This window comes from Aethalodelphis obliquidens, unplaced genomic scaffold (genome assembly GCF_003676395.1).
Source record: "Aethalodelphis obliquidens isolate GAN/ISIS:26980383/991018 unplaced genomic scaffold, ASM367639v1 scaffold37, whole genome shotgun sequence".
In the NCBI taxonomy this organism is placed as follows: domain Eukaryota; kingdom Metazoa; phylum Chordata; class Mammalia; order Artiodactyla; family Delphinidae; genus Aethalodelphis; species Aethalodelphis obliquidens.
This window is the reverse complement of record NW_020837981.1, coordinates 5,543,397-5,568,164: the sequence shown is the minus strand read 5'-3', so window position 1 is coordinate 5,568,164 and position 24,768 is coordinate 5,543,397. Positions and strand designations below refer to the sequence as shown.

General features: G+C 48.8%; 1 protein-coding gene across 5 annotated transcripts in view; it reads left to right on the top strand.

Moving 5' to 3' along the window:
• SH2D4B (SH2 domain containing 4B) overlaps positions 1–24,768 on the top strand; it is an 87,592-nt gene that overhangs the window by 46,409 nt on the left and 16,415 nt on the right. For 3 of the 5 annotated variants that reach the window (XR_003437844.1, XM_027129712.1, XM_027129708.1), the window contains 2 exons: positions 12,857–13,073; positions 17,041–17,168. Coding sequence is in view for 4 of the 5 variants with exons in the window: in XM_027129712.1 (XP_026985513.1) it covers positions 12,857–13,073; positions 17,041–17,168 (345 nt within the window). In the remaining variant the exon portion in view is untranslated. The remainder of the gene's footprint in view (positions 1–12,856; positions 13,074–17,040; positions 17,169–24,768) is intronic. The other 2 variants (XM_027129709.1, XM_027129710.1) reach the window with 2 other exon arrangements.

Sequence of the window (24,768 nt, the reverse complement as noted above, 5' to 3'; positions counted from 1 at the left end):
GTACCCAGAATATGACAAAGAAATGTGGTGTGCTTAGGAATTTAGAGGTGTATGGGGTGACTCTTAAACTTGGAGAGTGTCAGGGGTGGTAAGAAGTTAGGTGGGAAAGAGAGGGTGGAGCTAGGTTTGCAGGGTGGTGTTTTAATATGTTCTTGAGATTTGCTTTAATCAGGTATGGTTAGACATTCAGACATGGAAATGACTGTATTGCAGGAAGAAGTTTTTCCTCACAGATTCCTAGACATGGAGAGCATGGCATGCCGAGTAGGGCCACATGGGGAAGCACGAGGGTGAGTCAGGAGACAGAGGGAGCAAGGGGAAAAAGTGGGCAAGAGCCTTCACTGTGGTTTCTTTGGAAAAGGTAAGGTAGGGCAGGGTAAACAGGCTTAGGATTGGCTAGTATGAATAATTTCAGCAGGCTCTGGGGTCCAGGGGCTGCCTCTAGTTCTCTGATACCTGGCCCTGGGGTGATTACGGCAGATGGATAGATTGTGGAGTGTAAGAACTAGATAAAAGAGATGGTTGGAAGGTGGGCTTTGCATTGGTTAGTTTGCATTTGAAAGGCACACTTGCCGGTGAGTCCTCTACTAGAATTGGCTAGCTCTTGGAGGCGCAGTCTCTGAAGGATCGGCAAGGCCCCAGATGTCAAAACTTCGAAAAATACAGAAAATAAAAAGGCATGATTAATATGGGTGGACACTGGAAGCTTCTAAAGGTGAGTGACATGCTTCAGGCTGGGTTTGGGAGTGAGAGGACCTCGGGCCACAGCAGGGAGAGCAGAGATGTGAGGTGCTTTCTGCTGGCCAGCATTCTGGTCCTCAGCACTTCTTAGTCACCTGCCAGATTCATTAAACAGACTTAAGAAAATTGAGATGTCATTCACGTACCATAAAATGCATCCTTTAAAAGTGCTCAATCCAGTGGTTTCTAGTAGACTCACAGAGTTGTGCAACCATCACCACTGTCTAATTCTAGAATATTTTCATCACCAGAGAAGGAAACTCTGCGCACTGGCTGTTACTTCCCCCCGCCCCCACACCCCTGGAAACCATTAATCTAATTTCTGTCCCTGTGGATTTGCCCGTGATGGACGTTTCATATAAATAGAATCATACATTATGTGACCTTTTGTGTCTGACTTCTTTCATTTAGCACGTTTTCAAGGTCCATCCACATTGTAGCATGGATCAGTCATTCATTCTTTTTTATGACTGAATAAGATTCTAATGTGTGCATACACCACATTTCTGTTTATCCATTTATCAGTTGATGGACATTTGGGTTGTTTCCACTTTTTGGCTATTATAGGTGATGTTGCTCTGAGTATTTGTGTATGTTTTTGTGTGAACATATATTTTCATTTCTCTTGGATATATATCCAGGAGTGGAATTTCTGGGTCATAGGATAACTCTATGTGTAACATTTTGAGAAACTGTCATACTGTTTTCCAAAGTGACTGTACCGTTTTACATTTCTGCAAGCAATGTGTGAGTGTTCCAAGTTCTTCATATCCTTGTCAGCACTTGTTTTTCGTGGTGTTTTGCTTTATAGCCATCCTAATGGGTAGGAAGTGCTACCTCATCGTGACTTTGATTTGCAGCTACCTAACGACTGCCACAAAAATACTGAGGATCATAAGAAACTATTATGAACAATTATATTCCAACAAATTAGATAACCTAGAAGAAATGAATAACTTTCTAGAAACATACAACCTACCAAGACCGAATCATGAAGAAATAGAAAATCTGAACCGTCCAGTTACTAATAAGAATATTGAATCATAAAGTTATATACGGGTATTCAACGTCACAGGGGTCGGTGCCGCTGACCCCGCATTATTCATGGGTCAACTGTATTTCTTTTGACATTATAGAGGTAAGCTTTTTTGTAAAGTCTCTTTGCTTCTACTGAGAGTTTTGAGGAAAACTGGAAGGAAAAATTAATATCAGTCCCCAAATAGAAGATACCATGCCTGTTCAAAAGCAGGTTTTTCTACACAGCAGGAACCAGGAGATAACTGTGGGTGGCAGCCTTGGTGTAGAGGTGTCCTGTCTTCATGAATGAAATTACTTGCCAGGTTTAGGTGCTGCAAGGCATCGATTGGCTCCCTGTTTTGGTATGAACTCATGGCATACTGTAGCGTTTGGGAGTTCAGCGGCCTGCCGATCTCTCAAAGGATGACCGTGACGTCTACTATTGGAAAGGTCAAGCAACATTTTGATTTTGATCTTGAATGTCCAGTCTCATGGGTTGGAATTTGGCCGATTGGAATTAGGCATATACGGTTTTGGTTTTTGCATGGGAATTCTTGTAATGCTTATAAATGAAAATGAAATCATTCAACCATCTTAAGTCAGACAAAAATAATAATAATAAAAGAAACATACTGGCCTTGGAAAAAAACAAAAAAAGAATGTTGAATCAGTCATAAAAAATCTGCCAACAGAGAAGAGTCCAGGAGCAGATGGCTTCACTGATGAATTCTACTGAACATTTAAAAAAGAATTAATACAAGTCTTTCTCAAAATATTCCAAAAAATTGAAGAGGAGGGAACACTTCCAAACTCATTTTAGGAGGCCAGCATCATCTCATACCAAAGCCAGATAGAGACAATACAAGCAAAGAAAATTACAAGCCAGTACCCTTGATAAACATAGATGCAAGAATCCTGTAATATTTTGCTACAGAATATTTGTACATTTGGAAAGGCCTCCTGGAGGAAATGGCATTTGGTTTGGGAAATGTGGGGAGGTAAATAAGGCGGGCAAGGGCATTGCAGCTGAGGGAACAGTTCTGAGCAAAAGCAAGGTCATAACGTGCATAGAACACGACACATGCTTTGATGTGGTTGCAGCCTGGGGTTCATGGTGGGTAATGATGGAAATGAGGCCAGAAAGATAAGATGGGCAAGAGCGAACGAAGAATTCATTTGTTTAAATTTGGAATGGATGAAGAGATGGGTGAAAAAAGAAGGCAGGACAAAATTTATACTGAAAAAAATAGTGAACGATCACAGAGTGAAGTCACACGAGGCTACTGTGGTCTGGGGAAGGAGCAATGGGCTGGGAGCCCGGTCCTAGCTCTGCCACTTCCTGGTGTGTGACCTCGAGCAAGTTCTCGCTCTGCTCCGTTTCTCAGTTTCTTCATTTGTGAGCTGAGGGTAATCACAGAGAGCTGAGGGTGAAATGAGAGGGAGGAAGCACAGGTGCTCTCTAAGTTGTGAAGGGCTGTCACTCACGAAGTCTCCCTCTTTTTTGTAGCTACACAATGAGATGGAAAGTTATGGGCTGGGCTGGTGTTTCATTGGTGACGGAGGATGGAAATCATTTGGCCCCAGTGCTGCCTGATTGCTAATTAATGTACTGTGTGGCAACCGAAAATGGAAAAACCTACCCTGAACAGAGAAAAGATGTGATCATTCAGGCCCATGATTTGGGTTCCTCATTTTATGCTTTCTTAAAGAATGATGAGCTAAACCCTGGAGGCTGTCATTCAAATCCAGCAAAGCCATTCTGCACTCAATTAACTTAATATGAAAGATATAGTGGGCCATTAATCTACTGGGAGCAGCAGTTTTCGATAAAACACCTAAATTAAATTCTCCAAGTTAGAAAAAAGGGAATTGTTCCCTTTAATATCACTTGAATACAGAGTTAGTTATTCAGTTCAAACAGCGGAGCAGGCTCTGGCTTCTGAGAAGCTCTGAATATATCAGGTAGAAATTCACTTAATAATTTCTCAACTGTGAATTTGGAAGAGTGCGAGTTAGATAACCTTTAGTCATCCAGAGATTTAGAGATGAGCCGGCCTGACTTGGTTAACGGTATCATTTACAAAAATTGGAGCTGTGTGACTGTTCACTCCTCCCCTCCCTCTTTGAGCTGTGTGATCCCGGTTGTGGGCCCCCCCTACCCATAACTAGCACTCTAGTGTCGCACGCCTTGTGGGGTTTCGGTCAGAGCTGAGAAAATATGTGCTCGGGCCCAGTAGGGAGTCCAGTTATGCTGGTTCTGTTCTCTTCGCTCATAAAAGGGCATGTGCTCTGGAGTCTGGGTTTAAAGTCAGTGATTCTAAAATGCTGTGCGCTTGACACAGGCAGAGCTTGAAGGGGCCTGTGGAGATGGGGTGTGGGTCTGCCGACGGGGTGGGCAGAGAAGAGTTTTGGGCTTGAAGGAAAGCTGAAGGATAGCACGGAAGGATTTTTTTTTCTCTCTGCTGACGGGATGGGAAATTGTGTAGTTGCTCCTTGGACGTTAAGTTTGAACTGATCCCCAAACTCCAGGTGCCATATATTTTTGGCTTTACAGCTCAGAATGATGCCAGCGTGAGTCCCCACATGCCTGATTCATGTCCTGCTTAGGGTTCTCTCCCCTCTTGAATTACTCAGGAATCCCTGGGCGCTTTATATTGTCCCCAAAGTGAAGTCTTTCGGAGCGTCACGCTGGCATGGGGAGCGCTCTGGTCTTAAGGAACCCCTGAAGTTCCGCCTGGTGGCCACAGGGGGTCACTGTTGGCAGCAATCAGGATTGCAAGCAGAACAAGGATGGTTGACAGGTGATCTCAGAAGCCTCGGGGTGCAGGTAGAGACAGCCCCTTACTTTGGCCTTGTTTAGCTGTTGGTGAGCCTCACTGGGTTTCCCCGAGGCTCATCAGAGCTCACTGTCTTGGCACCAAACACGTCCTCTCCCCAGGTGACGGCTGCTCCCGCAGGTTGAGTCACCAGAGGCCTGTATGTATATCCTTCAGCATCTGGACCACCTGTTTCCCTTCTCCCAGGGCTCAGGAAACGTACCCTTCTCACGAACTTTCATTTTTCCCATTTCCCTGACAAGAGCTCCTGACTCTACCCAGCCCCCATTCTTACACCACTTCCCCACCTTTTGTGCCTTAATGGGGCTGGACCCATCCTAAAGGTGGTATTCCAGTCCCCTTATCTCACAGTCAACATGATCATAACAACAACAATAGATAATATTTAATGAACCTCCTTCATTTGCCCGGAACTGTCCAAGCCCCATCTATGTACAATCTCATTGATGTCTCAAAGTAACCCTACGAGGCCCTCATTTTACAGATGAGGAAATAAAGTGTAGGTATAGTAATTCAAGTTGTCCAAGGTTCCCATGAAGCAGAAAATGGAGCAGAATTTAAACACATCTACACACATACACAATTTAAATCTTTATTGGTGCCTTTTCCTGTATATAGGATTATTCACTAATTTTCAGAGACATTGTGCTATTCACCCAAGAGGTTACTACAAATTGATGTTGCTTTGAAGTGTTTGGTTTCTCGGCAGGCTGTAACTGGCTCATCTGAATTTTATTCAGTACTGAGTCTTTTCGATCTGGGCAGAGGTAGGGAGAACCATGGGCAAGTGCTCTAGAGACGGGTCTCATGAAGAGCAACAGTTAATGATCTTCCAGAACCTTGTGGTCCCTGGACCTTCCCCCCTGAATCCCATAGGCACCTCTCACTCCACACATCCAAAACTCCATCCTCCTCTTCCCCCACCTGCCTCATCACCTGACTGTCAGAGGCAGAAACTTGGCTGTCATTCCGGTCTCTCTTTTTTGCTCACTACCAATCCCCAAACCACCAAGTTGTAAAGATTTGACCTCCTCAATATGCTCTGAATTTACTCCCCTCCTTCCCATTGTCCTGACATTACCCCCATTGCTCTTTGCCTAGGTTTCTTGTTTCCAAGCGTCTATTCTTGTTCCTGTCAGATTCATTTCCAACACCATAGCCAAGTCAGTCTTTGAAAAGTGCAAACGGGCATCCTGCTGTCCTGCTTAAAGCCTTTCAGTGGCGTCCATCACCCTTTGGTAAAGCACTAAAATTAATTAGCCGGTATTTATTGGTCTCCTAAATGGCCTTTTCTGTTTCTGCATCTTCACCTCTTGTCCCCTCCCCACAGGAGCTTCCCCCCAGCCATTCTAAGAGGGATGCTCCAACTCCCTCTTGCCTCTGGGCCTCTGCCCCTGAGCTTCCTCTGCCTAGGATAGCCTCTCCTTGGCCTCTCTTTGTTGAATCCTGTGTGTCCACCAGGCATCAGCTTAGATGTCCTTCAGAGGATTTCTCTGCCTGGATGAGGTGCCCCCTCTCCGGGGCCCCGCGGCACCCTGTGCACACCCCACACAGCTCCATTCACCATTTGCTGGCATGTTTCCTCTCCCAGGCAGTAAGCTCTCCAAGGGCGTGGACTGTGTCTTGCTGGTTGCTCTATCCACATCCCCTAGCCAGGCAGCCAGCTGATATGGTGACCTTGTGAAAATTAGAAAAAGGCACTGATTCTGTAAGACGCTACACTGCCATCTACCAGGAAATTGTCACATCTGTACATATCAATGATGGTCATGGGCGACAGCGCCCCCTGGAGTTGTGCAATGCACAGCTCGGGCCTGCACAGCATGGAGCTGGCACAGGGAGGCACTATACACACGTGCTGAATAAGTGTGTTTTTAGTGCCCGAATGTGTTATTTAAAGTGTTAAAAACCCTGCCTCTTGCAATGACTAGCCTGGCCATATCTCTGGAGCTATGCAACTGCTCCCAGAGATGCTGCCAAGAGGAAACCCAACTCCTGCTGTTTCTCTTCAGCATTGGAGAACTGAGCAGGAGCCTGGGGCACAGGCAAGGACGTGATTCCAGAGCAGCCTGGCCGTTCTGGCAGCCCTTGGACGAAGCGGGGGGTGGTCTCTATTTTCCATGGAGGGAAAACTAAGACCCAGAGAGATGAAAACTTGTCCTGGGCTAGATAGAGAGTTAGGAGCAAAGTCAAGCAGAATGCTCAGCTGTCTCCCCACCCCCGAGCCTGGGACAGCTGAAACTCCCAGCTCTGGCATGGGTGTGGCTGGACTCCGCAGACTGTGGGACTTGGTTTCTTTTGCGCAGCAGGGCTGCAGGCCAGGCAGTCCTGGAGGGTGGTGTCTTAGCTCTGGGAGGTGGTCCCACGCTGGGCAGATGTGGGTGCATCCTCATGCTAGGAGAGCAGAGATGGAAGGGATCTTTCCCCCTGATCTGCAGGTGAGAGAACGGAGGGATGGCAGCAGGGACACAGCTGGGGACATTTCTAGCTAATGGTGACACCCTGCTGTGCTCTGGCCTCTTCATTCTCAGCCTGGTGCTCCCCAAGCCAGAATGTCCTTTTGTTTTTTTCATTTTAATTGTGGTAGGGGACTTCCCTGGTGGTCCAGTGGTTAAGATTCCGTGCTCCCAATGCAGGGGCGCAGGTTTGATCCCTGGTCAGGGAACTAAGATCCTGCATCCTGTACGGCACGGCCCTCCCCCCACCCCAAAAAGGTAAAAAAAACCAAATAAATTGTGGTAAAATATACAACTTAAAATTACCCATTTTTAGGTGTGTAGTTCAGTGGCATTCATAGTGTTGTGCTACCATGACCACCACCCACCTCCAACGTTGGTTATCTTCCCACACTGAAACTCTGTCCCCATTAAACTAAAACTCATTTCACCCTTCCTGTAGCCCCTGGCAGCCGCCACTTTCTACTCTGTGAATTTAACTACTCTAAGTGCAATAAGTGGAGTGTAAGTGAGATCATACAACGTTTGTCCTTTTGTGGCTGGCTTATTCACTTAGCATAATGTCTTTAAGATTCATCCATGTTGTAGCATGTGTCAGAATTTCCTCCCTTTTTGAAGGCTGGATACTGTTACTTGTATGTGTATCCTATATTTTCTTTATTTATCCATCGATGGACATTTGGGTTATTTCCACCTTTTGGCTATTGTTAATCATGCTGTTATGAACATGGCTGTACAAATATTTGTTTGAATTCCTGCTTTCAATTCTTTCGGGTATATATCCAGAATTGGCATTGCTGGATCATATGGTAATTGTATGTTTAATTTTTTATGGAATTGCTGTACTATTTTCCACAGCAGCTGCACCATTTCACATTCCCACCAACAATGCATAAGGGTTCCAATTTCTCCATGTCCTTGCCAATACTTGCTATTTTCATCTTTTTTTTTTATATTTAAAAATTAAAAAAATAATAGCTATCCAAATAGGTGTGAAGAGGAATCTTATTGTGGTTGGTCCATTTTTTCAGTCTCTAAATTCAGCTTTTCTTCTGGTCCTCAGTGTTTTCATGCTGCTCAGCTGTCTTTATGTATTTCTGAGAGATGAGATGGAGAAAGGAGACCCTGGAACCTACCTTAGAAGTGGAGATGGCCATGGCCCCCCTTTGTTCTGCATGCAGTGCAGGCCCTGGGAACTTGGGCTGTGGGAGGAAGCCGGTGACTCGGTTGGGGCCCTCGTCTCTGCAGTGCGTCCTCCGGGGACAAGGACTGTCCGATACTTGCTGCTTCAGGGCACAGATGCTTATGGTTGTTTTCAATGGGATAGAAGAAAAAACTTCAAATTCTGGCTGAGGGTTTCCATGGCAGAGTCATGATACAGTTCGAATCTATCCCGGATTCAGAGAAGGAACAGAAGCAACCTTTTAAGATTTCAAAGCTGAATTTAGGGTAAGCTGGGAGTACCTGGCAGTCCAGTGGTTAGGACTCGGCACTTTCACTGCTGTGGCCCCGGGTTCAATCCCTGGTCGGGGAACTAAGATCTCGCACTGCTTGTAAACAGACCCAGATTTCATGTGACCGGGCATCAAGGGTGCCCCCTCCTGGACTGGCCAAGAATTGTTTATGGCTACATTTTGAACATGGCAATGCCAGGGCTAATGAAAATAAAAGTTTTAGCTAACGCTTATCATGGTGCTTAAAATGTACCTGACACAGGTCTAAGTGGTTTATATTATTAGCTCTCTTAACAACTCATAACAACTTTATGAGGTAGGGACTCTTATCATGTCCATTTTACTTTTGAGGAAACGGAGGCCCAGGGTGATTAAGTAACTTGTCAAGTGTCACACAGCTGGTAAATGAAGTTGAGATCTGAACCCAGGCAGCTAGGTTCCAGAATCAGGCTTTGGGAAATTTGAAGAAAGGATCAAGTTCAGAGGCCTGATTTAGTAAGACATTGCTTTAAAAAAAGTACTTCATAGTTTATAGAATTTTATGTTTCATTGAATCTTCATAGTAACTCAGTGTGGCAGACATTCATGTCATTCTCATTTTGACAGAGGTGTAAAGTGAGGCCTAGAGGCATAGAGCTTTCTTAAGAAAGCTGGCATGGGGTGTTGGTGAGGATGGGAGAAGAGGGAACCCTGTGCACTGTTGGTGGGAATATCAAATGGTGCAGCCGCTATGGCGAACAGTATGGAGGTTCCTCAAAAAATTAAAAATAAAGCTACCATATGACCCAGCAATCCCCCTTCTGGGTATATTTCCAAAGGAAATGAAATCAGGCTATTAAAGAGATATCTGTACTCCCGTGTTTATTGCAACATTATTCACAATAGCTAAGCTATAGAAACAACATGAACATCTGTCAACGGATGATTGGATAAAGACCACGGGAATGAAGGAAATCCTGCCATTTGCAACAACAGACATGGACCTTCAGGGCATTATGCTAACTGAAAAAAGTCAGACAGAGAAAAATACTACACGATATCACCTATATGTGAAATCTAAAAAAGCCGAACTTGTAGAAACAGAGAGGAGAATGGTGGTTACCAGGGGCCGGGGGTGGGGGGGTATGAAGGGGGAGGTGGGGGGGAGTTAGGGAGATGTTGGTCAAAGGGTACAAACTTGCAGTTAGAAGATGAATAAATTCTGGGGATCTAATGCACAGCCTAGGGATTACAGTCAACAATATGTTATATGCTTCAAAGTTGCCGAGAGTAGATCTTTTTTTTTTTTTTTTTTTGTGGTACGTGGGCCTCTCACTGTTGTGGCCTCTCCCGTTGCGGAGCACAGGCTCCGGACGCACAGGCTCAGCGGCCATGGCTCACGGGCCCAGCCGCTCCGCGGCACGTGGAATCCTCCCGGACCGGGGCACGAACCCGTGTCCCCTGCATCGGCAGGCGGACTCTCAACCACTGCGCCACCAGGGAAGCCCCGAGACTAGATCTTAAATGTTCTCACCACACAAAATTAACTATGGAACCTGACGGAGGTGTTAGCTAATGCTATGGTGGTAATCATTTTATAATATTTTAAGTGTATCACATCAGCACATAGTACACCTTAAGCTTACATATGTCAATTATGTCTCAAAAAAAGAACAGGAGAAAAGAAAAGGACCCAAGAGAGCCCTCTCGGAGCTGCCGTTAACCTGTCTGACTCCACATCGGCCCCTGGGCGGCAGGGCTGGCTTCCTGTTGCAGCCTCAGCTGCATCCTCACCTCCAAGTGCCCTCCAGGCCTCTGCCTGGGCATCACGGGTGGTCTGAGTCGGTGGACACAGCTGCACAGGGGAGAGTTCGCAGAATGGTGGGGAGCTTGGTGGCGCCTGAACACAGAATGTGGGCAGGAGCTCAGAGGCCCACTGGGCTGGGAAAGAAAGTGGGGCGGGCAGGATGCTCCCTAGGGGCCAAGGGGTTTGCCCTTTGTCCTGTGTGCGTTGGGAGCCACTGAAGGCTTCTGAGGCAGACAGTGGCAAAACTAGAGCTGGGTTTTAGGAGGCTGGGTTTAGTCCCTCTGTGACCCACAGCTTGTGCACTCTCCTAGCCAAGTTCCAAAAATCTGTCTTCGTAGTTTGCATGTGACTTCCTTCTGTCACTGAGTGTGACTGTCTCTCAGGGGCTGTCAACACTCAAAGGTCACTGGCCCTTATAGGGCACAAGCTTCTATGTTTAGTTTGTAGTCTAGTGACCGCAAAGCCTGTGCTGGGAAACCTGGCCTTGTTTGAGCCTGTGGTAGCAGGCACTATGGTGTTCTTAGTACCTAGAGTGGAAATATAGGGTTTTTTTTTCCCCTGGGGTGGATTCCTCCTTCTTTTTCTGGAAGAACTCCTATTGACCTTTCCAGACCCAGTGGAATGCTCCATCTCCTTTGGTGGCTCCTGGCTTCCTCATAGAATGTGAGTGCTACCACCCCTAAACTCTGACAGTACTTGATCAGTCCCTGTTCTCCTTGTGCTAGAGATATTTATTTGTCTGATTTTCCCAGCTACGCTTTGAGTGCCTTGAGGGAAGCGCCTGGTCTTTGCTGTCTCTATATCCAGTTCAGGGCCAGGCAGAGTTAAGTACTTAATTGGGCACAGTCATCCAAGCATATTATCACCTGCTGACTGATACATATGTATTCTAGGCACTAGAATGCATCAGTGAATAGACCAAAGAAAATTCCCCTCCTGCCCTGGAGCTCTCAGCTTATTAGCTCCTCTGCATGTGACTTCCATATCCATAAATACCTTCTGAGGGACAGACTTCCTGCTGCCTTCCTCAGATCTGGGGGATGTTATGTTTCGAGGGTGGACTTTGACAACTTGAGAAGGAGAAGCGCTTTCTTTCAGCATGAGGGCCATGTGCCTTGTATCCTCCAAATGCTAACAGAACACAGTTCTCTGACTGGTAGGTTGTAGGTGCTCGCTGCACAGGTATTGGATGGAGATTGGAGTAGAATTAGACTGTGGGTAAGATTTTACTCCCCGGGGGAGGGGGACCTGCTTGGGCCAGGGCAATCCCAGGTCTTGCACAACGAGAAGGACACGGCCAGCTCCGCGAGTTCTCTACAAAAGGATTGCATTTTAGAGGCAGACAGGGGCCTGACACGATGCAATCAGACTACAAAATAATTGGTTTTAATTCTAGACCGTACCTGCGGCAGGTTTTGTCCCCTCTCTTGGCACTTTCCCAGCCCCAGGGCTCCCTTTTGAGTTTTAGAAGCAGCAACTTGCAGATGTCCACCCTGCCTTGAGGAACATGAAAAGACAGAGGCCAGAGAGAGGGGCCTTGTGTCATTCTGGAACCTGTGGCGTGACACAGCTGTCAAAGGGTCCCCTCCCTTCCCTCCAACACACTCACCCACCAGCTGTCAAGGCCACAGGAAACCAAAGAGAAAGGGCACCGTAACTGGGACTCCAGAGTTTCCAACAACTCATCCTGTGGTAGCAGCCAGGGTGGTTCCCGGCCAGGCTTGGCCACTGACTCAGCTGGGCAAGTCAGCGTCCTTCCTTGGAAAGCAGTTTCCACGTGACTAACGTGAGGCGGTTGGATGGGATGGTCTTAAATGCTCTTGTGGCTTTTTGTAGGAAAGAGCAGGGGCTCTGGTGTCAGATACACCTGATTTTAAAATGGAAGGAAGCTTGAGAGGTGGGGTAGAGTGGCGTAGAGAGCTGCATGGGTTTCAGAGCCAGACACACCTGGGTTCCGACCCTGGGTCTGCCCCTTATTAGCTATTTAACTTCAGACAAGTTGCTTAACCTCCCGGAGGCTGGGTTTCTGTGCAAACATAGTGATATGCCCTCCTCCCTTGGTGGCTGGAGGAAGCGTCTATAATGTGATATTGCAGGGAGGGTCCGGAGCTCAGGGCTTGGCACAGAGAAAGCTGTAATCAGCATGGGTGGTGGCAGTGGTATTTGAGATGCTAACCACTTCAAGGTGGACAGGTGTCCTTGAGGCAGGGCACAGGGTTTGAGAAGCTGCTCTGAGCAGGGCACTCCAGGAAGAACTACACATGGAGGTGTAAATTTCCATCCAAAAGTTGCTTGCTCATTCTGGAACAGAGCCACGGAAACAGCTGGACCACCCCAAACTGTCATGAGTGTCTTTATCCCCACAGGGACAGGCTAACCCAGGGCTGCTGGCTCAGGTTGGGCCCGCCATTGCCGGGTGCCAAGCCTCCACGCAGCACACGTGGGTGCATCCGGATGAATCCTGGGATTCTGGGTGAGTCCCAGGGCTCCTGGCCATGTACTGGCTTGCTCAGTGCATGGCCTGGGCTGCAGGTCTGGGTGAACACGCTCTCTATTCCTTTCCAGTGCGTCGGTCCAAGGCGGCTGATGAGGAGAGAAGGCGCCGAGCCCAGCGCGCCCGGGACGAGTACCGGCGCCACTCCCTCCGCGCCATCCAGAAGGGCACGGTCGCTGGCCTCAGCTCCAGGTTCCGAGAGCTCGGCCAGAGCCACGAGCAGGAGGCGAGACTCTCCCACCACCTCCTGGGCCCGGGGCCGCCTTCACCCCTGGCTGTGCCTGGCAGGTGAGTCACGGACCTCGCATCCGCATGCGCGGTGTGTCTGGGGGGAGGGCCTGCGGCTGGGGCGTAGGGCACCAGGGATCCGGTCCGGCTCTGCCTCCGACTTGCTGTTTAATTTGGGGCTAGTCATCTCTCCCCTCTGTTGGCCTCAGTGCCCTAGTCTGTGTAATGGGGCAGGAGTTGGGGAGAGGAGTCGGGGTTGGAGATTTCTACCAACTCTGGAGTTCTGGGAGGCTTCACCTCTTTGGGGTCTAGGATTCCTTTGAGAATCTAAAGAAAGCTGTGTACCCTCTTCTCTGCGAAATGCACATATGTAAATACCCCAAAACGTTTGCATATAATTTCAAGCTCTAAAAGATCCGTAGACCCCAGGTTAAGAACTTGTAATGTAAGACCTCAAATGGGTTAAATGTGGCCCAGCAGCCTGGAACCAGAACTCGCTGCTGCTTTTTGTAACCACAGGTGATGCTGGTGCATCCCGGGTTCTGATAGCCGGTTGCAGATGAACGCAGTTGAGTGCAGGAGGGTCCTTACACGCTGGGCTGATGAGTGGTTTGGCAAGGGCGCTCAGGTGACTGACTGCCCATGATTGCTGGGACGGAGGATCAAGAGGTTGCCTGGAGCCTCTCGACCTGCCGCCTGTGCCCACCTCAGGCCAGCCCTAAGGTTGGTTCCCCTCCTCATTATTGCTGATTGTCTGCTGCCCGAGGGAGGGCTCAGAGGCTGGATGGTGAGTGCCTGCTGCTCCCTGAACCACAATAAACCTGCAGAAGAGTCCATTCAGCCCCAGATGACAGAGGGTTGTCTGGGTTTTGCTTTGATTGGGATCTAGGATTATTCATAAAACCCCCTCCCTCTCCCTGCAGCCTAGGGAGAACTGACATCTGCATTCCTTCCTTCCTTCCCTCCCTTCCTTTCCTCCTTCCTTGTCATTTATATGATTCACAAACCAGAAAGTTTAAAAAGATACATGGAGGAAAGGCTGACTCCCATCCTTGCCGTCCATCTACTCAGTTCCCTCTTCCCCGCACAGGGAACCACTGTTCTTAGTTTATGTGTCCTCCCAGTTCCTTTTTGCAACTGCCAAGGTGAAAAGTTGTATCTCCTTCTTTTTTTTTTTTTTGCATAAAAGTTTGCCTATCATACACATGGTTCTGCATCTTGATTTTTTTTCCATTTAACTATAAATTTTGGAGGTCTTTACATATCGATTCTTACCTGATTATTTTTATTTAGTTTTCTTTTTACAGCTGCATAGTATTCCACTGCCTGGCTGTGCTCTAATTTATTTTTCAAAACCTCTATTAATGGGCATTGGTGTTGTTTGAAATCTTTGGTTATTACCAACAGTGCCCTTAATGAGTAACCTTGTAGACACGCAACTATTATCTACAAGAGAGATTCCCAAAAGTGGGGCCACTGGGTTAGGGGCTACATGCACTTATAGTATTGATAGTTCTCATCAACTTGCCCTCCACAGGGGTGGTACCAATGAACACTCTCATCCTTTAGCCTTGCCAGCAGTGCGTTGTCAGATTTTTGTTTTGTATGAGACATAATATCTCAGTGAAAATTTAAATTTGCATTTCTGTTTATGTATCTTGTATATGTTTAAGGGCCTTTGGTATTTCTCTGTCTGTTCATTTCCCTTCCTGCCTCTTCATTGTGTTATTGGTCTTTTCGCCATCTGTTTCTAGGAACTCCTTAAATATTAGGGAAAATATTAGGGATGCTTTTCTTTGTGATAAACATTTTTTCCCCTCAATTTGTCATTTGTCTTTTATGATGATGTTTTCTGTCATGTGGGAGTTCTTTATTTTTATGAGGTCAGATTTTCTTTTATGTTTCCTGGATTTGGAGACATAGTTAGAAAAGCCTTCTTCCTCTTGTGCTTTTTTTTTTAAAGGAGACATATAATTTGTCCTTCAGGCCCAGAAGACAGAGCTGCATGAACTGTGTTGCAGTCTGGCTCCAGGCTCGCTGTGTGTGGCTGTCAGTAGAGGAGAAGAAGTGACAGCCACAGTGTGCTGCCTTGGGTGGAGCAGGGGGATCAGGGACCATGCAGATGGAGCGGCAGACCCAGGCACCAGAAGCCATGCCTCAGCCTCCTTCCTGTGGCTGCCCCATGGAACAGGTCCCCGTGGCCTCACTGCCCTCAGCGCTGTGGTGCTTGCACCGGCGGCCAGCCCACACTTGCCCGGTTATTCCGGGGGCAGACACATTGTTGATGGGAGAGAGTTCCAGGTGCAGAAGTGAGGCTTCTGGCCAGGTGGCCTCTTGGAGCACTTGGTCCTAGCATTTATATTCTGGGGAATCAGATTCTCTGCTTAGAAACAGAGGGACAAGAGTGAACGAATTTTCCTTGCTGTTATTTATAACCTCCTCTTGCCTTCTAAGGAGAATGAGTCCTAGAAACCAGAGGATATTTCTTCCCCCGAGCACAGTTATTTATTGGGGAATGCAAGTGTGAAGGAAGAGGCTGGGGCAGGGCTGCCGTGTGCCGCTTCATAAAGAGGAAGAGCACCTGAGGTTCCTGAGAAGAGGGAAATCCTCAAGGGCGGATACGGAGGAGCAAAGCTGGTTGGAGGGGTGTTAAAAAAAAGCCTGCGGAGGTGGCAGCGGGAAGCAAGGGGTTTGGAGAACAGACTCCACTGATGACGGCTTCAGGCTGTTCAATGGAACGTCACCCTCTGTCTTATTGCATCTTTTCTAAAATCTACAGTGTTCACTACTGTGTGTGTGTGTGTGGATTCATCTTAGGGCAGGTAAGAATAGGGGCTCATTCTGGGGTTTGCCAGGAAGTGCTGGGCTCAGCATCGAAGTGTTGGTTGGTGCAGGGGAAATGCAAAGACTTGGGGACATCGTGCTGGTGTTTATTTCATAAGAGACGACGACAGCGGTGGTGAATTCTAAATGCCAGTGCTGTGAGGCGGACAGACAGCAGTGACAGTGTGAGCCTGTGCCAGGTTGCTGTCACTCGGGGGGAAGGTGAGAAAGCTGTGGTTGTTCATGCTGGGCCCAAAGTCTGCTGAAGCTCTGTTTTCATCCCACACAGCAGTGCAGTGTGATCCTGCTGCATATCACCTCAACACGCAGGGGTGTGTGTTGTTACGGGGAATGTGCTGTCAAACCCTTACTGGGCTTCATGTCAGTGGGTCTCACGTGGCCCCGTCTCTGTATACGTTCAGGAGCCACAGTATAACAAGTAAAATCTGGGCTTACTTATGAGAAAATATCAAAAAGCAGCTAATTTATTACTCAGACCTTCTTCAGGTGCCCCTCTTCATCTCCCTCCCAGGATCTTCAATTCCACACCTGCTTCTCCATCAAAAGTCAGCCCGTGCAGCGACTCTTTCCTCCCCTCTCCCTTTCCTCTGTCCTTTTCCCTCTTACTTCTTGGGGGTGAAGCTCAGCCGTTTCCAGAGCAGATTGAGGCTGTTCACTGTCCTGGTTCTGCCTCATAAAACATGGAAGGCTAGCTGGTCAAGCCAGGTGTCCCCTTAGACGGCAGCGGTGGGTGAGAGGGGGAGGGGCAAAACGAGAGTTCTCTTCAGTGCGGGTTTGGGGAGGGCGGAGGACACGCACATGTGAATAATTTTGCTCCTATTACATTACGATCCTTCTCCATAGACGCTGCTGTTTACGCCCTGGCCATTCTAGAGGGTAAATATGCCTTTTCTCTCCCTCTGACATCCCCTCCTATCCTACTTCGCACTCGCACCTGCGTGGCTTTTTTTCAAACTAAGTGACAACAGTTTTGTTTTGGGGAAAACAATAACAGCTGGTACATTATGACCTGCAAAGCGCCTTCAAGTACCTGGACTCATTTAATCCTGTCCACAGGCGTGAGTGTGGGCGTCGGGACTGTTCACGCTCACAGTGGTCTCCCCCACTCCCTCCCCCTCCTTCCTTCCCCTCTCGCGGCCCCCTGCTCTCTCCCTGACTCTGCCACACTCGGTCTCTGTCTCAGCAGGACTTGGGAGCGGCCCCTGTGTCCCGTCTCCAGAGAAGTCATAGTGCGCTGGTTTAAGGAGGAGCAGCTGCCTCGCCGCGCGGGCTTTGAGAGGAGCACCAAAGCCATCGCCCCCTGGTTCCACGGTAGGGTGGCTTTCCGGATCCCTGGGGCAGGGGCAGATACTTCCACATCTCAGCCTCCCTCTGGGGTTGGTGCGGGGTCCTGAAGGGCCACCACAATCAGAGGAGTCAAGGACTTTAGACTCTGCTAATTCCGCTCCGGCCCCACGAAGACTGGCCGGCCTCCCAGGGCTAAGGCTCAGCGCTCCTGGCTCACCTGCCGGGGTGGAGTAGAGAGGGGGCCCATGTCTGTCCTTTCTTTGCTCACTGAGTGTGTTGAGCTCAAGGCACAAGCTTTGATCTCCCCAGGGCGTGCGCTGGAACACTGAGTGACCTTGATGGAGATGGTCAGAGACCAAGCACAACATCTGTGAGCGCGAGTCCAGGGGACTGCAGGCCCCAGGGCTCTGGACGTGCACTGCCCTCTCTGCTGGGAAGGGATGAACGCGGCTCGTGCCTACTGTCCTCACCTCACAGCCTCCTTGGCCGTCCAGGGCTCCTCAGAGGCATCTTCTGTCTCTGCCTTGGGCCTGGTAGGTGTGTGAGTCCCCTCAGGGCCTGAGGAGTGAGGTTCATCTGGGAGCAATGAGAAAACCCAGCCACACGAGAGGCGAGGCTAGCCTTTCCGGTTAGCCATGGGCTCCAAGGGGCCGGGGCCCTGTGTCTTAGGCATCTCTGTACTCAGCCCTCACCTCCGCTTCTTACCTGCTCAGGGATCAGGTAGAGAAACGCATCCAAGACAAATGAACCCTCTTTCTCTGTTGCCACTGATGTTGAGTTCTTCACCTCAGTAGCATCCCCATCGTGTCAGTCAGATTATGCTTAGTGATGCTACAGTGAGAAATGATCCCGAAGTCTCAGTGGCGTCTGCCAGCCAAGACTCATTTCTTACCCATGTGACACGCCCAGTGGGAGTTGGTCGTGAACTTTAATCTGGGCCTCAGACAGAAGGAGTTGCCTCTACTGGAAACGCCAGTGATCTCATGACAGAGGGAAAAAGAGGGGCATGGCCAGCGACACACTGGCTCCCGGAGCTTCTGGCCGGAACTGACGTGTGCCATGGTTGCTCACATTCCTCTGGCCAGAGCCAGCCTGGCATCTGTGGTACAGATAGTTTGGAATGGTAATAGAATCTGTTGGGACCGCCATCCACTTTCAGACCCCTTCCTTCTCCTGGGCCTCCACAAATCTAACAGAAGGATGGGGTAGCTCTTTATGGCTCAGAAAGTCGACGTTCACGTGTGGCCTCGCTGTGTGTCCCGGGAGCTGGTCCCGGGGATTCCCTGCCTCTAACTTCTGTCCCTGTTATGTGTCCCTGTAGCCCCTGTGAGAGGTTCTATTTGCATCACTGCTTTCCTGTTCATTTGTATATTATCATAATCATGGAAACACAAAACTAGCATCTTGGGCACCTGCGTAGTGCAACTTAAAAGTTCTGTCGCGGTTGGGGTTTGTCAGAACCACTGGCTGCTCTGCTGCACTTGTGGCAGCCAACGGAGAAGGCACGGCAGAGGTGCTTACATTTATCTTTAGCTTTATTTTCTATCCTGATGAAAAAGACATGTACTTTTTATATTGTCACAGAAGAAACAGAACCATGATTTTTATTTATTTTTTTTTATTTTCGCGGTACGCAGGCCTCTCACTGTTGTGGCCTCTCCCGCTGCGGAGCACAGGCTCCGGATGTGCAGGCTCAGCGGCCATGGCTCACGGGCCCAGCCGCTCCGTGGCATGTGGGATCCTCCCGGACTGGGGCACGAACCCGTGTCCCCTGCATCGGCAGGCGGACTCTCAACCACTGCACCACCAGGGAAGCCCCAGAACCATGATTTAAGTCTCGAAATTTACGTCACTGATTTCGTGTTCTTCTCACAGTTCCACCATAAAGCGTGCAGGAACGTTGCTAGTCCACGGACGAGAGCTATGTGTCAAAGTTTTCGTTGATCTGTGACAAGATGAAAGGAAAAGGCTCACATATGGAGGGTGGCCAACTATCTTTGCTTGAAAAGGACTGTGTTGTACTCGAAGATGATATCCTCTCCTCAGTTTTAGTGTTAAAATGTCCTATGTCTTATGAATTGATGGTGATAGTAAGCAGTATTTTTTTTTTATATATTGCCTTTGCTCAGAAGAGCAAAAAGGGAGCAGCCCCATGTTGGTTTCCACCCTTTTTACTTATACCTAAAACCCCAAAGTCTGGAACTTCTGGTATGGTCCAACTTCTCTTCCAACGTAGCAATTCCCTACAGCATCCTTGGTGGGACTCCCCCATGTTAATCTGTCCAGGAGAGGAAACCTTCTGCCCCACAGTCTAACTGGTAGGGAGTCTGCTGCCAGTTGGCTGGGGCTCTGCTCTCAGCTGGTCTAGGCTGGGCGTCTTCGCTGGGGCGGCTCTGCCCCGTGTAGCTCTCAGGCTCCTCCTGGGACTGGCAGGCTAGCCCAGGCATGCTCTTCTCAGGAACCAGAGAGCACGTGGCAGCATGCTAGGCTCCAGAAGTCTAGCCTCCAAACCAGCACCCTGTCACTTTCACCTCGTGCCATTGGCCACAATACGTCACAGAGTTGAGGCGCTGGGAAAAATCTTCTGCTCCTTTCGTGTGAGGAACTGCAAAGCCATGCATCAAAGGGTATGGAGACAGGGAGGGGAGGAGAATTTGAGCCGATAATGCCATTGATCGCAATCCCAATATAAATCTTTTCTTTCCTGGGGAAAGCATTCCTAGTTAATTTAGATGGATTTTAGATGCACGTTAAAAAGGACTGCTGTGACTTCTATTTTCTTCCCTTCTATCAAACGTTATTTGGATGTGTCGAGGTGTAGTCCAAAGCGCGATGTGGGCAAGGAGTCTGAAGATCTGGGGCCCCTCTAGAACCTCGCAGCTCTGTGGCCTTGGGTATGTCCTTTAAATTCCCCATCTGTGATGATAACATTGACTCCACAGGATACGTGTGAAGATCAAGCCAACAAATGCGCTCTGTCCGCCATAACGAGCCGTTGGCGTGAGTGCTGACGCGCTGAGGTGGGCCACTAGAGACCCCGCCTCCCCGGGGAAACAGTCTGGGGACGTGGGCTCAGAGCACAGAGCGGGAGGGAAGGAGGAACTGGCTCCCCGCTGGGACCACGGGGTTCTTGATAAAGTCCCCTCTGTTAAAGAGAGAGAGAAGATGTTAAAGTCCTTCCTCGTTTCTCCTCGGTTCATTGTTATGTTCCAGTGGTTCTAAGAGAGACTTCTGGTATACAAAAATACTCCTGGGAAAAGCTAGTGCATATAAGCTTGACGTTGGGGGAGAAAAGTATCTATTTTTGGACTTCAACATGTATCTAAAACTATTAAGAATATCCTCTGTCTGAACACTGGCTCAGTCAGAATCCATTTCTTTTCCTGAGAAAAGAAAACAGTCACACTTGGTTCGTGGTTCATTGTCCTGGCAGCAACCCACTGGCTGTCTGAGACTGGCCCTTAGTTAGGGCTTGGTGGGGAGTGGATGGGGCAGATTCCCGGCTGCGCAGTGGATGGTGGAGTTGGGGCTCCGGAGTGGATCTCCTGATGGCCTGTCCTGCATTCGGGTGGGATGTTCCCATCACGCCTTTTCTGACAAGCACCATGTGGATGGTGCAGCCTGCGGGGGTCCAGCAGCCGGGGGTGGCTTTCTGTGCAAAGCAGAGCTCCTAAGTGGAATGGGCACTGCTTCCTACCTGCCCATGCTGCGACTTCAGGGCACACGTGGAGGAGAGGAGTATTGAAGGTCCCAGGGCTGCAGGGTTCTAGGCTGGGTCCCTCCCTTCAGGTTCCTTGTCCACCTTGCTCTTGACCACAGCACATCCGAATGTCTTTGAAGGGGGGAGGGGGGAGAATGTAGAAGTCATAGCATTGTTAGTGATTATTTGGGGAAATGTTTGTGTTGCAGAAGGGGAGAACAGAGCCACTACTCCCCAATCTCTGGAGTCCTGTCTGGAGAACGGGAGATTATTAAAGGGGCTTGGGGGCTGGGAGTTCTAAAGAGACACATTTCACTTCAATAGAAGAAAGGTGGTTGCAGCTACTATTGGGCAGCAGGATGGCTACTGGACTCCTCAGAGGGTGGCCCGAGGGCCCTTGAGAGCTTTCTTTCTTTAGCATCTGGGATGCAGTGTGATTCTGCTGGCATTGCCCCAGGACCTCCAAAGTTTTCTCAGGCGGTCAGGAGAATGGGGAAGGCTGGCCAGGGCGTGAGGCTGGCCGCAGAGCAGGCGCCCGGGCGGGAGTCTGCGGACTGTGGAGCGAGGTGTTCTTCTCCCAGTGACTGTTGTGCTTCTTCTCCTTATTTGTGTCCCTATTACTGATGTTGTTTGCGGTCCAGGAACTGAGGCACAGCAGTGGGCACCCCGTCTGGATGACCCTTCCAGGAGTCCTGCAGGGCGGCAGCCCCTAGGAGGTGGGAAAGATTGTGCCTGGGGAGGCCGGGGCTGAGTGGGAATGGGGTCTCGCTCGCTGCCCCCGGCCCCGGTCCCCACAACTGCATGCACCGGGACAGCACATCCTCTCTGAGCTGCACAGAGCAGGAAAGGCTTGAACTGGCTGATCAGTGTTCATCACTGGCTGCTGCCCTGAAGTCTTGTGTGTTTGCCTGGCTGTGTAGACGTGCAGAGTGGTTTGACGTGCACCATCTCACAGGTGCTCTCAAATTCTCCTCGAGCTGGTCATGGTTAGCCCTTTACAGATGAAGACGCTGATGACCAGAGAGCTTGAGAAGTCACCCTTATTCACCCAGCAGTAAGCATGGGAGCTGGGACAAGATGTAGGGCCTCTGGACCCCAGGTTATCTTCCTCCACTCTGGTGGCCCCTGGAATATGCTGCTCGCCAGGCAGGGAGCTTGGGGCGAAAAAGCGCCTCCTCTGGATCCACAATCCCTTACTGTATATTCACTTGAACTTCTGTTACGCACGGCCCGAGTTCTTTCTCTTAAATCTCACCCCTCCTCAATCCGTGGGCCTTCCAGAGCAGAGCTGCCACTGGTCTTCTGGCCCAGCTTGAGGGGAAATCTGGGAGCGCCCTGTTTGGTCTTTGGGGTCATTCTCAGGGGCTAGAGTGTCTGGGGCTGAGATGGAGAGAGTGAGCCAGCTAGGCTCTTGTCCTCGGCTTTCAAGATCAGTGGAAGGATAGGAAACTACGTGAGGCTTTGGAACCTGTTGAGAGGTGGCAGCCGGAATGGGGGACCCGGGTGGTGTGGACCCAGGCACCACATCCATGTGAAGCAAGGACTAGCTGAAGAAACCAGGGGTAGAGAAAGTGGTGGTGGTGTTATAAGGATTACATGTATGGTTTTTATAAAGTGTTCAGAACTTGCACTAAATGCTTCCACTTGTTACATGGAATAAATCAACACGGTAGCCTTTGGAGATGCATACCGGGGTTTGAAGCATGTAAATGTGGCTTCATGCCCTGAGAGTATGCCACTGCTCTCACTTGGAAGTAAAGAGAATGATGACATCAAACGACTGTGCACAGAAGGAAGATGGCACATATTTAGCCTTCCCCACAAAAAGTAAAAGTCTGAATTTTTTTTCATTCTAAATATGATACCCATCTTGAAATTTTTTTAAAAGCTGTGAGGGGTAACACGTGGGTCATTTGGAAGGATGATTAGCATGTCATGATCCATCTCGTCAAGTCAGATTGCTCATTTTCCTTTCCTGAGCAGAATTTGGAATGGAAAATTTCCACCAACTCTGATCCCAAATGCAAACATTTCTAAAGAAGAAAAGAAGTAGGTCAGTTGACCTACTTTTCTCTTAAGTTCTTGCTTAAGCTCTTTCAACTAAGAAATAAAGGAATCTTTTTCCTTCTTTTTAAAAGAATTGTGCACTGGCTATAGGGTATCAGAAAAAAGATTACAAAGAGAGCGAAATTATTTTTTGCTTTAGGAAAGCATCGACTGTAATGGTGTTCCCAAGATTGTAACTCTTTCCTTTCTGCTCTCTATAATTCCGTGTTTCTGATTTCAGACCCTTGGTGTCTTGTCTACCTAACACTTTTAGTCTGGATGTTTTGCTGAGATTGTTTTCTGATGCACAGCTGTGGGTAACTACAATGTGTGGGAAGGGACAGGGGTTGGGGGACCTAGATGGCTTGGATTTGATAGAAGTGATTTTTTATTTTCTATCGGGATTAAATAGAAGCACAGAGTGACAATAAACTTGATTTCTGTTGATGTAATTGATTTAATATACTTCTGACAGTCTCATCGTATTTCTGGTGGTTACAAGAGATTCCTACCTTGCTAACTCCGGGAAGTTTCTATCATAGGTTAGACCCAGGAAACTGCCGTTAGGTTTTTTTGGCTCTGGGACCTGTAGTCTAGTTTCCCACCAGTCCCCAGCCCCAAGCTCATCCCAGCCCTGGCACCCAGGGCTCCAGCTCATGCCAGAGCCCTTGGCCTCACATTTCTGTGACAACAGACATGGGGTTGAGGTGGAAGACTTGGGGTGGGTGGCACAGCTGCTGTGTCTTCAAACCACTAATGTCCTCAAGGTCAGCGGCCTCAAGCAATGGAACACTGGGTGAAAATCACAAGGTGCTGGCTTTGGTTCAGTCTGATCATCTTTTTAGCAGTTAGCTGTCCTGAGATGGGATAAACTACCTCCAGGAGCTGGGAGCACCCACTGCTGGGATGTGTAAACAGAGGCCAGATGGCTCTTCAGTCAAGACAGTGAAAGCGTGCGTTGTCCAGTATGATGGGGATTAGATCAGATGACACGACTTTTCTCTCCCACCCCTTCCTACTGTGAGCTCTGCTTTCTCTGTTTATCTGAGAAACAAATATGGCGGCTTTGACACTTGCTAGAGAATAAAGTATGGTCACTACAGTAGTTGAGAAGCTTTCTGGAAATGACTTATGTAACACTTATGCTTAATTATTAAAAGTTTATTAGACCCGGGGCTTCCCTGGTGGCGCAGTGGTTGAGAGTCCGCCTGCCGATGCAGCGGACACGGGTTCGTGCCCCAGTCCGGGAAGATCCCACATGCCGCAGAGCGGCTGGTACCGTGAGCCATGGCTGCTGAGCCTGCGCGTCCGGAGCCTGTGCTCCGCGACGGGAGAGGCCACAACAGTGAGAGGCCCGCGTACCGTAAAAAAAAAAAAAAAGTTTATTAGACCCAAATTACCTTCTGTTTAGTACTTAAGTTCTTTATACATTCACGTGTCAGCGTCATTTGCTTACAGCTTTCGTTTAAAATAGTGATGCTGCTTTTGGGTGTTGTGATTCACACTCCCCCTCATCAGCCCCCCGGGAGTGCACGGGGCAGGAGGGTGTCCCCTGCTTTAGGATTCAACCTCCTGGAAACACTTCCTGCAGGGGATCAACATGGCTTGCAATTAACGTGTGTTTTCTCCTGTAATCGTCACAAATATGCTGTCCGCCCCCTGCAGACAGTAAGGCATTACCAACATTTGTATAGCCACATTTCAAGTTTAGTTAAGTGCACAAAGAAAATGCACTTTTATTTTTCTATAATTTCTCTGATCTCATGAAGTTATCACCAACCCCTTCTTCCCTGCTTCCAGGCTCTGTCCCCTGCATGGGGCTGTGGAGGTGCCCAGAGGCACCACTTGGACTGGTGGCATCCCTGGGCAGGGGGTACC